Source organism: Canis lupus, chromosome 36, assembly GCF_003254725.2.
Source record: "Canis lupus dingo isolate Sandy chromosome 36, ASM325472v2, whole genome shotgun sequence".
Taxonomy (NCBI): Eukaryota; Metazoa; Chordata; class Mammalia; order Carnivora; family Canidae; genus Canis; species Canis lupus.
Window position 1 is genome coordinate 13,711,034 of NC_064278.1, and position 15,550 is coordinate 13,726,583.

Genomic DNA, 15,550 nt, shown 5'->3' on the forward strand with positions numbered 1-15,550 from the left:
CATGAAACTATGTTAATTAACATGTAACAGACTTTAGTTAATAAGTGTTTTTCAAATTTCTCAGTTTTAATGTCTAATGTGGTGAATACTAGTAGAGATAACCCACATCAACAAACACGTTTGGTGTCCTCGGTGATTTTTAAAAATATAAAAGTGTTCTGAGACCAAAACATGAGAGAACTGCTAGTGTAGGTTATTTAAGTATTTTCTAGAGATAGGACTTCCAAGGTAATGCCTCAGCTTGTATCAGTGTATCCTTTCTTTGTTTGAAAAACTAAAACCATGCCAGTGTGTACCTGGTGATCGTGAGAGGGATGGAGCATGATGTGGCATTCTCTCTGTGTAACAACCTCAGAGCTTCTACTAGGAGACAGTCAGGCAAGCCACTTAACACCTCCTTCACAGAGGTGCAGGGTTGCTCTTTTATATTCCCATTTATGATTGGAGTAGATCCATCCAGGTTCTGAGGCAGATCTCCCTGATGCTTAGGCCTTGGCCTGTATCTTTCTCACTACTGTGTCTTCAGAATATAAGAAGGGAAGAAGAGGCTGCTGATTTTAATAAGGTATACCACCTGTGATCAGGACATTTCAACTCAGTGCTGTGTGCAGGCTGAGAACAATGGAACGGTGTTTTCTGGAAAAGAAATGTTTTATGGGGTGATTTTATAGAGTTTTATTGAAAGGCTGCCTTAACTAGTGGCTTAATCTGGCAATCAAATTCCCAAGTGCCTTGCCAGAGGAGGGCTCTTAAGCATCTTTAGATGTCACAGTCCAAGGGACACCTGAGTGGCTCTGTTGGTTAAGCATCTGCCTTCGGCTCAGGTCATGATCTCAGGGTCCTGGGATGGAGCCCAGAGTGAGCAGGGAGCCTGCTTCTCCCTCTCCTCCTGGCTCTTGCTCTCTCACTATCTCTGTTTCTATATATATATCTCTCTCTCAGTCTCTCTCAAATAAATAAAATTAAAAAAAAAAAAAAGATGTCACAGTCTGACTCCTGGGCACTGGACAGTCCTGGGGCATGGCAGCAGTACATACTGCTGTCCACAGTGCAGGAGGGTGACAGCTGAGAGCCTCTTCTTCCAGTACAGTGCAGAGGGCCACAGCATTGCTGCATTGCAGAGAGACTCACATCCCAGGATCTATACAGTGAGGCTGGTCTAGGCTCTGGGTCTTTAAGTCTAGGGTCTCTGGAGCCCCCCACCCCCCTTCTCGCAGGAGGTGCCATTGGCACTTGGAAGGTTCTGCTTTTCATTTGGGAGGTACAGTGGTTCAGCTGCCTCTGGGGAGTTTCTCTCAAGTCATCCTAAGATGGTTTATTGTAGCTCTAGCTCTCTCCCTGACTCATAAATCCTCTCTGTTTCTATCTCCATAAATAAAACAGACCCCTTCCCATTTCCTTCCTTTTGCCCTCCTAAGAAAGGGCACCCTTTCCACTCATGGCCAACCCTGCACATTTGCTCTTGATCCTCTTCTCTTCCTGCTTTCCAGATATGGACCATGTTCTATTTGTCAGTCTCTCACTTCTGTGTGTTTTCAGAAGCATCCTCTCTCTATGATTCCCTTCCTTCCTCACAGTCCTCTTTTTTCACATTTGTTTCTGAGCAGCAGCCTGCTGTGTAGTTAGGAGTCACACACAACCAACACACAACCAACTTCAGATCTGGCTCTGAAGCCAGATCTGTTCTTACTATGTGACTTTGGAATAATTGCATAACATCTCTGTGCCTCAGTTTCTTTATAAAATGCAGTTCTAGTAATACTTGCTTCATGTGACTAAATTACAGTGTCAGCAGAGCCTTTGGAGTATGGGGATTAGTAGGCGTTATTGGAAGATAGAAAGGAGTTCACCAGGTAGTCCGAATGGAGTTAGGCTTGGAGAAGACAAGAGAAAATACCAAGGTTCCAGCCAGAAAAATAAATAAATAAATAACTGCATGGCCAGAGGCCTGTATGGGGGCAAGAAGAAGCTTGACAGGTGAATTCTGCAGATAGAGTTCTGGCTGTTTGTGAAGAGTGGGGAGTGCAGGCAGCTGAAGGAAGAGGAGTTAGAAGACTAGAGATAAGACTTATGGTAACAGAGTTCCTCTGAACCCCTTCTGATAACTTACAGCATTGTCCCAACTAAGTTGACCTGAAGGAGACATTTTTCATCTTCATCTAAAGCACAAAATTGAGTTCTTGATTGCCCATTGTCATTTTGGGCCTCAAGGGCTTTGTAGTAAATATGAAGGTGATGGCTTTCAGGTCCTGGGATGTTTCTGATTTTACTTGAGCACAGTCTGCCCCCTACTGATCATTCTGGATGTTTTCAACATAGATGGGTTTAAGTGTTGCCATTGCTTTTTGTCCTCAGGAATATTGAGAGAGAGAGAACAAGTCTGTAAACCTGTGCACCACTTAAGACCATTATATCAGGTATATTTAAAATGTCTCAAAAGCGACCTCCTAGCATTAAAAGCTGTACAAGTGACTATGACTGGTAATTTAAACAGAGCCCAGAAGGCATCTCTAAAAGGCCTCCAACTACAGGTACCTGAGATTTGGCAAGCCTGCTAGTGATGAAAATTTCTAAAAACCCAAAGTTCAAGGAGAAAAAAAAATGTGTATATAATTAAGAAAAATATCTGTGTCATTTGAAACCGTAGTGTATTTGGAGAATGTACTCTTAATGGGGAAAGGAAAGGAAAGCATGAAAAGAGGACTCCAGGGAGTTGCAAATTAAGTTCTTCTCTCTGGCCAGGCACCTTGGAAGGGAATTCGTAGCACCATCTTACTGTTTTCTGCCCTACAAATAAAATTTTATTGTATCCCTTTCCACAGTAATAAAATCAATTAAAGATTAAATATTAACTAAATAATTCATAGGAGACAAGATTATGAGCTCTTGATCTTGAAATGGTACCATAAATGTTACACAGGAGAAAGATTGGGTAAACACTGCTTAGACAGCGGTTCTTTATTTAATTTTATATATGCTCCCAGAAGCTATAAAGTAATGGCACATCTAGCAGTAGGGAAAGTCATATTGCCTCCAGACAGACAGCTTTTGTTTTAAGAAACCAGTGAAGAAACTTCTTGATTTTCAAATCTTCTTGAAGTTGTAGTTGTAATTTATCATGAGAGTTTCAACAGACCTATCTGCCAAAACTTTTTTTATAGTTTATCTGAATTTTAGTTTAGTTTATCTGAATCTTAAAAGTAGTATTTTACACATTACTTCAAAATAGCTATGAAAATTAAATCTCCTGCACATCCTTTTTTGGAAGAAAATGTGATGAAGTTGGACATGACAATGTATTTGTCACATCTCCGCTCCCATGACTTAAGTTTCCCGTAATATGTCCTTAGATGCGGCTCTAAGGTAGGGGCCATCAGACTTGTCTGTGAAGGGCCAGATAGTAAACATGCTAAACTTGCAGACCACACAGTCTCTGTTGCAAGCACTCAACTCTGCTACTGTAGGAAGAACACTGCCATAGACGATGTTTTAAACAAACAAACGTGACAGTGTTCTAATAAAACTTTACTTACGAAAATAAATGGAGAGCCAGATTTGGCATGAGGGCCATATTGTACCTTTCTCTGCTCTAAAGTGGAGTAGCCTAGATGTACTATTTGCTGAATAATGAGGATTTGAGAGTTGAGAATGGCTGGTAGAGGTATTTACGTCACATCAGTACATATTTTTAAAAAAATTTCATAGTAACTGATAAATTCAGATGTCTTTAATCAATGTGTTGGCACCCGTTTTTAGAATGATGTTTGTATGTGACAGTTAGTTACCATCTGCAAAGACCTCAGTCTGTATATATTTAGTCCAAAGGTGGAAAAATCTAGTCTATTGTTGAAAATTGTTGAAATAGACTTGACTGTAGATTTAGTATAAATGAAGATTTATTCATGGGTTGAATTTTAGAGAAGGGATAACAGAATAATTTCTGCCAGAATACTTTATAACTGAACAAATATTTCTCAAATCAATCATACTTTTTTTTTTAATCCCTTCCCAGATTTTCCCATGAAGCCTAGCAAGCATAGGCTTTCCATGAGAACTAAAGTGAATTCAAGTTACAATTTTTGAAGAGCTTTGTTATTTGAAATATCTTTCTTTAAATGGCACGATTAGTCAGTTTTCTTTATAGTATACCAACATTCAAGGCCAGCTAAAAATAAAATACCCAAATAAATTGACGGAGACTCTAAGTACCCAAAGGTTGATATCTTTTAAGTACATTATGTGAACTTTTCACATGACATATGGGTAAGAGAAAGGTATAATTTTCCTCAACTTGCCTAATACGGAGCAAATCAGAATCAACTGATTTTTGTAAATCACTGTGAATATATTTTTATTTTAGTCATCATCTCAAGACCTACACGGATTTTTAGTCTCTTGTTTCTTAGCTTTTTAAAATGTATTTAAATATATATATATATTTTTTTTTTCATGCTCTTAATCAGGACTTTAGCTATAGCCAAAGGTTGAGAACCTATTTTCGTATCCCCTCAATGGAAAAAGTACCTATGATTATTCTTGCCATATGTAAGTTTTGTCTGAAATCCTCCTCGCCTCCATCTGTGCATCTGTGCCGCAGTGGAGATGGAGCCTGAGTGGCCGTTCTTTCCTGCACATTGACAACTTATGTGCTAGTAGTCCACTTCCTGGACAGCTGTGCATGTCTCCAACTTTCTGAGTTTTACCTTCAGGTTGCAAAATCCCAGTGAAAATATGGGAAGACAGTTTGTTATTGATCTCTATAAAAAACAATATGTTACTTTGTCAAAAGTCACACAATTTTCTATCTACCTTGAAGGTTCAAATTAAAAAAACAACAACAACAACTATTTAAAACCAAACAAAACAGCCATGAGAGCTTTCAACTGTTGTTTTGCAGTTGCTGTATAATGAAATCAGTTTTAAATTATGTTGCCGAGTCACTTGGGTGGCTCAGTCTGTTAAGCATCTGACTCTTGATTTTGGCTCAGGTCATGATCTCAGAGTTGTGAGATTGAACCCCTGTCCTTCCGTTTGCTCTGTGCTGGGTGTGGAGCCTGCTTAAGATTCTGTCTCTTTCCCCCTCTTCCTTGGCCTCTCCCTCTCTGTTCTCGCCCTCTGAAAAATAAATTATGATGTTGTCCTTCTGTTCCTTAGAGAAGTTGAAAATTTATTAAATGGGTAACCTGGTGCTAGTTACCTGATTTCTATTCAGGTAATTTTCTATTATAAGTTTATTATATTTGTTAATTTTACTTCTTTAGTTCAGGAAAGCTAATACATGTCATTTGTACCTGAGAAGGAAGAGCCTTTTCTTTGCCTGCATTTTAGAAATATTTCATATTCTTCACTATCCATACACAATCAGCTATCACTTAAAATCTTGGTCTTCTTATTTCTGTTTTCAGAAGGTTCACCACTATTTTCCTTTATTTGTTGCAAAGATTATTCCCAAAAGAAACTATATAAAATTATGAATACTTTATCCAGCAAATGGGAATTTAGGGAACAAGTTTCTTATTGTTTGAGGACTTTTTTCCCCAAATGAGAAATGAGTTAATTTTGCTTTCATAAAAATTTATACATGAAGATGAATTTCTGGTGCCTCCTGTAGACAGAGCATTATTTCCAAATCTTTGCATCCCAATTATTGCAGAGGGAATTCCATCATATAGAACATCAGACTTACATTTTCATGAGGGTGATCCCTCTGACCTTTAACCACTAATATTTTATTTTGCAAAAATTCCCCTGGAGAACCGAATTAAGGATGCCATTTCCCACTCTAACAGTTGGCAATGGAGCTTAAGTAACTGGAATTTTACATGAATCCAGGAATTTCTTTTGTAGAAGCTACAAATAACAGACCAAGAGGCTATTCTAGGTTCTCTAAATGCCATTCAATATGTAATAAGGAAAAAAACAGCATCATCTTAGCAGTTTCTAAAATGGATGGCTCTTCCTTGAATTCTTTTATTACAGACTCATTCTAATTGACTTCGAGTCATGACTACATACCCCCCCCTCCCCCCGCCTCCATCTCTGATAATTAACATAGGAACAGCCACTGGAATGAGGGTTGAGGTCAGGGTCTATATTTAGCAGTAAACATAGAAGGAGCCCTTAATCTTGGCTGTGAAGATACCCAGAAACAATATGGTGGAACAGCAGGAGGCTGGGCACACCAGTGAAACAGGTGGCCAGACCGGTCTGTTTTCAGTAAGGTCTTTGGAATCAATCCTCAGTCTGAACGCCAAGAAGAAATCATCATCTTTCTACCTAATTGCTGCCACCAAAAATGCAGAAAAACATTCTTCAACCTAAGATGCTAAGGTTCCTGCAGCCATGCCTGTGTCTACCTACACACCAGTCATTTTCTGCAATAACAGACCTAAGGAGGGAGTTTCCTACCCTGCATTGATAAGGTCCGAGTTGACAATTTATTTAAAAACTGTTATTTGGACCAAACTCAGTGCCTACTTCAAGAAAAGTATCAAGGTAAGGAGATGTAACACAGAAAATAATGATTTATGGTTTCATTGAAGGTATTTGTAATGCTCTCTGAAGCAGACATGTAAAAGACAAAATTCATTATTCATGCTTTTTTCATATTCATACAGATATGACTGTATAATGAAAACTGGTCTTCTGCCATGGGCATAACTCTGAGTCTCTCAGTAATAAATGTTTTCCAGGACCAGGGGATTTACATGCAGAAATCATCTTCACAAAGCAAACTTTGTCTCAAAAACAAGGCTCTTGTATTTAAGGGATGCCTGCTATATGGCCAGAAGCTTTGTGTTGTTTATTGACATTTTTATCAGATACAGATTAGGAAACTTAATTTATAAAATGGTCCTAATCACCCGTAAGGTTCTAATCAATTTATATTTATTCATTTTTTAACTATATAGAGAAAAAAAACTCTTGTTTTCTTTCAGTAATCCAGAGCAGTCATTCAGGGCTGAACAATAGGAAATGTGGAAAATGTCGTTCTGGTTAGGTACTCAGCTGGTTAGACTTTAAATCTGTGTATTGAGCGTAGGCAAACATAAACTCACTGAACTATTGGATTCAGTGTGGTATGTTTTCGTTTAATTATGTTTAGGAAACAGTTTAAAATATTGGTTGATGGGTTAGTTCCACTGAATGCTTTGTTTTGAAGTAGCTATTGTTTGGTAGAACACTATACTCCAGGTTAATGGAACCTAATAAATTTTTAATAACAGCCTGGAGAGAAGATATTTCACCTTCCGGTGGAAAACATTATCAGAGCAGTTTTTTCATTGTATGCCTGAGGCATTTTGGTATTGTCCAACTTTAATGATTTAGGAAAATCCTAGATCCCACAAGAATATCAGAAAATCAGAAGTAGGTAAAACTGTTGAGTCTGTACATGATCACTCATGAAACTCATTTAATAGCATGATCATTATTTCTGCCAGTGAGCTGAAAACCGTACAGTGAATGTGGTTCTGAAGGAAGGAGCATAGTGGTAGGTCACTAGTTTGCAAGACTTGATTCTGTAGTTCTGCTGTGGGCAATTGGAATGGACTGTTGAGGTGATTTTTTCAAAAGTGGTATCCACCATCAACTTAACATGCTTAATTTGGAGACTAGGTTAGTTGAAAAGGAGAAATAGTTGCAATTCATTTTTAAAATCGTTTGACCTTACTTAGGACACCAATGCATTGTTTATCCTAGTAATAGCTCAATATGTATGGTTATCAGTAAATGTTTGGCACTTTCCAACCAGAAAAGTAATCTCTGGATAAACCTACCAGAGTACATACAGAATCACTGAAACATTGTAAGGTTTTTTTGGGTTTAACGTACAAATTTAACTTTATTTCATCATTGTTTAAACCTTGGTTTTGTAAAACATAAAAAGACATTTTTAAGGGTTCTGTATCACAGGAATTTAAACAGTATAAATATCCATAGCTTTGTAGGTTCACGTTATATAAATTAAAACAAAATAATTAAAAATTTTTTCAGTATAGGAACTATACAATGAAATAAGTGGCAAAGACCTAATAGCAATATTTCATTACTTATAGATTATCATTAGTTATTTGCAAGATCTAAACAAAGGCCATTGCTTAAATGTTTCAAACACGTTTAAAAGTCACTGAGCTTGACCTTTCAAATCCAAAACTATATGACATTAATAGCTACTGAATAACGAGGATGTGTGTGTGTGTGTGTGTGTGTGTGTGTGTGTGTGTGTGTGTATACTTCTCTCTCTCTCTCTCTCAATGTCATAATAGCTTTTCATTTTGGCTAATTTATTTGTCTTTTCATGAATAGCCTTATTTTTCTAAGGCTTTAAGTACACCAATCTTGGCATTTAAATCCCAGAGAAGTCCAAGTAATAGATTTGGAAGAAATAGATTTAAGTATGAGCAAAGGGGCACCTGGGTGCCTCATTCGCTTAAGCATCCAACTCTCAATTTCAGCTCATTCATGATCCGAGTCACAAAATCAAGCCCTACATTGGGCTCTGAGCTCAGCAAGAGTCTGCTTGAGATTCTCTCTCCCTTTCTCTCTGCTCCTCCCCCCACTCACACACTTGCATGCTCTCTCTCTCAAGTAAATAAATCTTAAAAATAAACAGAATAAAAATATTAGTAAATGAGAGTCTGTATTTCTAAGCAACAGAAATTCCATATCATAAGAAACCATGTCCAAATGGTTAGGAGATAAATCAGTGTCAGAGAAAGATGATCTCCTGTGGGCCAACAGCCAGCTCCATTGAAACTGACCAAAATAAAGGTGGCCAATCATTACTTTTTCTAATGACTATGAACAGGTAAAGGTTAAAATTTAGAGTTTGTTTGTATAGGATTCTTCAGAAGAGCCATGTTAGGATTATTTTAACACCCCAATGGACATATTCCAGGAGAAGGATGAAGAATCCCTAGCCACGATAGTCAGAGAAGTGGTTCGGTTGGACCTGTGATGCTGCCCAAAAGAGTTTCCTAAAGTACAAATCCAAGTAATGTCTTTCTTTGCTTGAAATTCTGAGGCATTTTCTCCCATAGCTTCAAATTCCTTGGTTTACATACAAAACACCCTTTATATCTGGTGTTAGTCTTGGCATTTATCACATCCTCCATAGTCATGGATCCCTGTATGTATCTGCCATTCTGTAGTGAGCTCCCTGAGGGTAGGAAATACATCTTACTCATTTTAGTAGTCCCAGTGCTAGGTCCGTTAAGAACCTTAGGAATTATTTGTTGAATAGTGGAAGAGATGAATGGAAATACTGCTGTTCTCTAAGAACTAACATGGCTGTGTTTTTCCTTCCTCAAGGACTTTGGCATTATGTTCCTGCATCACCTTGTAGCTATTTTCTTGATTTCCTTTTCATATGTCAACAATATGGCCCGAGTAGGGACGCTGGTCCTCTGTCTTCACGATTCAGCTGATGTTCTTCTAGAGGTAAAAGTTTCCTTTCATCTTTAAGAGTTTGAAATCCAGAATTCATGAAATCTCCAAGACCATCCGCTCTTCCATGTTATTCTAGATGGCACTGGGGAAAGATAGCATATGATGGATTTGAAACTGCAAAGTGTTTTGTTTTTTTTTTAAGTTAAATTGGTAAAATGAGACTTTAGTCCATTAATTTTTGTGCAAAGAATGTTCATCATCTTAGCATTCTTTATTAGTGGAATAATAAAACCTTTGCTGTCCCACACTTAAGAAATGAATGTTTTACAATTGGAAAATCATTACATGAATAGGTTGTGTTTCTGGTGTTTAAGTTTCACACTGATGTATCTGGGAAGTGTATGTAACTCAATTTAGTTATTAATGGTAGTTGTACATCCTGATGAAATTAATTACTAATCATAGTTCTTACTGCCAATATTCATCTTATCCTAATATTTTTACAGTGAAAATGTATATGAATTATCAATTAAATATAAAAACTGTTCTCTCCAAATATAAGTATAAAGAGTATTTGAGGAAATATTGGTTGTATTCTGATTAACTTTCTAAACCATTATCATTCAGGATTATCAAAGTAACAAAAAAAAAAAAAAAGAAAGGAAAATCCTTCTAGCATATTTCAAAAGATAAAATCCCAAGGAAAATTTTGATGTAGTATTTACTCTTGATTATGGCCCATATGAAGAGATACAACCAGTAGTGTTATATAATCAGATAAAATATTTTTTACTTCATGTTAAGACATTTATGTAACTGGTGAAAGATAAACTTACCAGAGTACAAATTTCTTCTAGAAATTTCATTTAGTATCTGTATTCTGAGTTTTTATTCTTATCAGCCCACAGTTCTGCGCCTTGAAGTATATACTGTCACTGTGAATATAGAGATGCTCTCATTATTACAGGATAAACAGAAATTCCACATGATAAAATTGAATCTACGAAAAAGATAATCACGATTTGAAATATATACAACGCTTCATTAAAAACCCTGTACCGGGCAGCCTAGGTGGCTCAGCGGTTTAGCACTGCCTTCAGCCCAGGGCGTGATCCTGGAGACCCAGGATTTAGTCCCATGTCAGGCTCCTGGCATGGAGCCTGCTTTTCTCTCTGCCTGTGTCTCTGCCTCTCTCTCCCTCTTTCTCGCTCTGTGTGTGTCTCTCATGAATAAATAAATAAAATGTTTTAAAAAGTAAAAAATAAAAACTCTGCACCTTAGAAGGTTGTGAAAGAGAAAAACAGTCCTACTGGACTAGATATGTCAGATGATAATGTGACACTATGATTTTTTTAAGTGATTTAAGCTAAATTCTATTTAGCATAGTTTTTAAAGGAGAAACATACACGTATTATAGGTGTATAAGGGCAGTTTCCTGAAAACCAGTAATCACTCGGTTAAGCCCTGAGTATGCTTGAAAGTGGAGATTTATACCGTCTACAGTTTTGAAATCACTCCTGTACAATCTGCCAACTTTAATGTCTATGGAAATAGCTGGTTGAATCTTTGTCTATCACTTTATCCAGAAAAGAAAAACAATCCAGAAATGCCAGTCATTTGGCTTAAAAGCAAATATTCTTCATCACATGTTTTTTTTTACATTATATACTAATGCTTGAGAATATTCAAGTAATGAGATATGTCAACCATCAACTCTTTGAAGTGGGATCTATCACCTAGACATTCAGAAAAATTCCATGTTTGATGCTTTTTTTAATTGAATACTGTTGAATGAATGTAAGGGAAAAATGGCTTACCATTTTGTTTAGGCAGAAGGAAGCAGAAGATGCTTTTTTTCTTACTATAATTCATACTCAAAGTCTTCATGAAATTAAAAGTTGAGAACTCTGGCTTCTGCTCAATTAAGAGATATTTTTTCTTAGGAATCCATTGCTCTCATAGCTCTATGTTTTACTTAAAGGTACAAAATTGTAGCGTCTGTGGATATTATCAACAGTCCTTTCAAGTTTGACTCAGCTAATTTAACTTTCTAAGAAGTAGAAAATAATGTTATGAATTCAGCAAGACATCTTCAGTTTATAACCCTGTGTGTGGGTGTGTGTGAATTCTATGTGAAAATGTAAAAAGAAGGTGATCGAGCAAAATTATGTTTTCAGTGTCACCTGTTGTTACTTAGAATCATCTGTAAAAAGTGTAGACATTAGGAAAAGGGATGTAATTTCTTCCCTAATTTATAATTTAAAAAGTGGTCACTTAACTTACTATCATAAATTATTAGAGTAATTCTCACAGACACTTGGAACATTAGTGACTTAGTGACTTTCATCTAGAAGATGACCCATTAACATAACTTTGAAAATTATACCTAAATGGATTCATTGAAATAACATGATCTTGACATATTCTTTATTTCTAAATTTATAAGAATAAGCCAAGAAACTGTGTCCCCAGAATATTCCTTGTGCCTGTTTAAGGGAAACCTTTATTTCTAAGTAGAAAGGAGAAAACAATGAAACAAGGTTCCGTCCGTATATTTTATATAAAGTTTGTGGCCTCATTAGAGAGTTTTAAAGGATTACCTAGCACTTTCACTTTGACCTGTTATGCCAAATTCCTGTGTTGGTGTCTTTGGCTTGCTAATGTCATCTATAATGCAAGAATTTTCATATTTTTCTGTTTTCCTGAGATCAACCATATAATTGAATTTTTCAGGTTGTTGAATGTTTTATTAAATCTGTGACAGTCAGTAGTTTTACTTTTAGCTAATGTTACATTTCAGTCAACTTATGGGTAATTTATAAATACTGATGCATGATGCATGACATTTCAAAGTAGCAGGCAATTTTATTCATCTGGTAAGTTATATCTTATAGGAGACTCATACATATTGAAAGAAGCTTTTCATTTACCAGTTTAACTAAATTAATATATCACATTCCTTCCTTTCACAGGCTGCCAAAATGGCAAATTATGCCAAATTTCAGAAAATTTGTGATCTTCTGTTTGTTATGTTTGCTATGGTTTTTATCACCACACGACTGGGTATATTTCCTCTCTGGTGAGTATAAATCTTCATTCTGATGGAGTCCCCCCTTCCAGATAGACTTTATGAACTATTTTGCTTTTGAATTTCATTCCAAATATTTAGTAAGAGGTTTAAAGAAAGTGGGGGAGGAACTTGAGAAATGGCTTTGATATCCTCTTCCAGAAATATTGTACTCTTTACTAATATTTTCTGCAGGATTGTTAGAGAAGGATGTGCCTTACAGAGGTTTGGAGACAACAGAAAGCCATGTGCCATTTTGGGGTTCAGGCTAGAGTATGAATCAGAAACCGTTAGCTATGAAAGTTTGAATAAATAAAGGAAAAATGATGTTGCAACCAGTTCTATATCAGAGATTCTCCTGTACGAGGGGCTTATAAAGCATTGTCCCTAGACTGGTAGCAACAGCATCTCCAGGGAACTTGTTAGCAATGTTACTGGGCCCCAACACAGACCTACTGAATCACAGATTTTGGAGTTGGGTCCTGGCAATCTGTTTTGATAAAGCCTTCCTGGTGGTTTTGCTCCACACTGAAGTTTGAGTACCATGTCGTCAGTAATTCTCCTCATCAGCTGTATTTATAGCTAAAACAGATGGAAAGTACAACCTAAAACTAACCCCTGAAATTCCCTATGGCCTCTTAATATCTGAATGTCTTTTGTTCTGCTCAGAGCTAAGGAAACAATATGACTGATTTTGATAGAATTTGACAGTTCTTTCTATAGCAAACAGGTCCAATGTCATTAATCTTTTTTCTGGAAGGCTATTACTTGAACTAGAAAAGAAATGAGCCCTCAATATCACTTAAAGTCTACCACTGATGGCAGATTTTCTTTTCCATTTTAAGAAATTGATTTGAATGGGAAATTAAAGCAATGGAAATTGAAAAAAGCTGAGAAATTAAGGGATGCAGTAATAACTTGCCCCAATAGAAAAATAACCATAATAAAGTTGGGATTTTTAAGAGAATATGTCTATCACTGGAATTCCATAAACAAATTACACACACACACCCCTTCTCCTTGAGGCTCTCAGACTTATTATGAAAATCATTTCAAGAAGCAACATTGTGCGTTAGCAACAAGCATTTATAAAACCTCAGTATAGTCCTATATGCTTGTAGGTAGGAAACACATGTAATATTTCCTATAATGTATCTGTAATTATTTCAGAATTGGGGCTCTTTCAAGATTATTAACAGAACTAGTGGTAAGCATTTAAATAGAAGTAATTTGAGTAAAGTCCAGGACATATTTCTTAAAGAGAATGATACAAAGTTTTTCTTACCTAGGACTTCGGAGAACCTGAGTTTTAAATAAATAAGCATTATGCTCAAGTACTTTGATTTGCTTACTTCCCTTTGAGGGTAGAATTAAAATTAGATGCACCCCTTCTCCTTCCCTCTAGCTAATGTGTAAAAAAGCTCTTTAGGTTTAGACAGCAATGAGTTGCCTAGAACATAGACTGCAGAATATAGAAATTATGCAATGCTACCAATAAGATAACTCATAGCTATCCCCTCTAATGATGCCTTAAACTAGCTGCTTGGAAAAATCCTTGTAACCCAAATACAAAAGAATTACATTGCAAATGTTGTAGAACTTCTACTATCAAGCAACCCCCCCACACACACCCCGTATGGAGCCAAGTTTTTCGAGAGGCAACTTGTGGAGAGAAATATTTTATTGTTTGTAATACAAGAAATAATTTCTATACCCAATCCCATTGTAGTTGTACATCTAGTGAATGAAATCCTTTTCAGATATGCCTAATAAGTTGCATTAGTGCCTGAACGACCTTTGTTTCCTAGAGTATAATGAGAAATGTTAGCATTTAAAATTATAGTGTGAATAACAATAGCAAATAGTGTTTTAAATATTTCCCTAAATACTGTGAAATTATTTTTAAAAATCCTTTTAGGTTAGAAAATCCTGGAATTGGGAAGGGACTACAGGTCATCAGCTCAAGACTCTTCTACTCCCTGTGCCCAGGATAGGAATTCTGTCAATGTCCCTAGTCTAAGAGTATTGCTTTAGAAGTGGAAGGAGAAATGGTTTCTTAGATGAAACAGAAACCTGGGTCTTTATAACTTACAAGCTGAAGGTTCTTAATCCATTTAGAAACCCCTGAAATTGTATAAAAAGCATGTTTGTGTATGTATTTTTTTCCTGGAGGGGAGGATGTATGGCTTTATCTAATTCTCAAGGAGATCTGTGATTCCCTCCCTTCCTCAAAAAAGTGGCTTCTGGGAACAGACTGAGTGTACCCTGCCACTTTGAATTAAAAACTCTTAAGAATGTGAAGGTCTCTAACATATGGTCTGTAGGCTTTCTCTTCATCAGAAAGCATCTTTAATCCCTTCAATTATTCCTGCCTGTTGTTTGCTCTCCTTTGTTTGTTCCTGAGAATTCCTCTTGTCATGATGTTCTAAATGTGGACTGCCTCGTGCAAAATAAAGAGAACTAAAAACAAGTTTTATTTAGAACTGCATTTTTTTTAATGGAGCTTGCCATTAGCTGTAAGCATGTAGACACTGTATTGTTGGTGATCTGATAAACGTCTGAGCTCCTACCACACTAGATCTCCTTTGTCCTAAATTTATCTCATGTTTCTGTATTTTTATTTCTATTATGATTTATTTGTATACCAAATTATACAGACTGCATTCATTTATTCCTGTTAGTTTTTACAATGCTGTTTTCAAATACTCTAGCCCAATTAAGGTCTTCTGGACTACATCCAGTGCCATACTCATCCCTCCCATCTTTCTGCTACCTAAGTATATGCCTTTCATGCTTCCTATAACTCACTGAAGAAAAAACTTGACCCAGAGGAACTCCTGGTACACTACTGAAGAATCTCTTTGGGTTGGCCTCAGTCTCTCAACTGCCAGTCTTTATGATTTTTCTGCTTGTTACTGTCTCATCACTGCTCTACCATCATGTCTGCTACTTTTCCACATTTTTTAAAGATATAATCAAATACTTTGTCAAAGGCCTTTTGAAAGTCAAAATTTACTGTGCTGCTTAAGACATCCTCTGGACATGTAGAAGCAGGGTAAAAAAAAAAAAGAATATGAGGTCTATCCTGCATGA

At 36.5% G+C, this 15,550-nt stretch overlaps 1 protein-coding gene across 2 annotated transcripts in view; it reads left to right on the forward strand.

The window, feature by feature from the left end:
• Positions 1 to 15,550, forward strand: part of CERS6 (ceramide synthase 6) — a 301,865-nt gene that overhangs the window by 235,113 nt on the left and 51,202 nt on the right. For both annotated transcript variants that reach the window (XM_025460063.3, XM_025460064.3), the window contains exons 7-8: positions 9,313 to 9,441; positions 12,363 to 12,469. In XM_025460063.3, the coding sequence (XP_025315848.1) occupies positions 9,313 to 9,441; positions 12,363 to 12,469 (236 nt within the window). The remainder of the gene's footprint in view (positions 1 to 9,312; positions 9,442 to 12,362; positions 12,470 to 15,550) is intronic.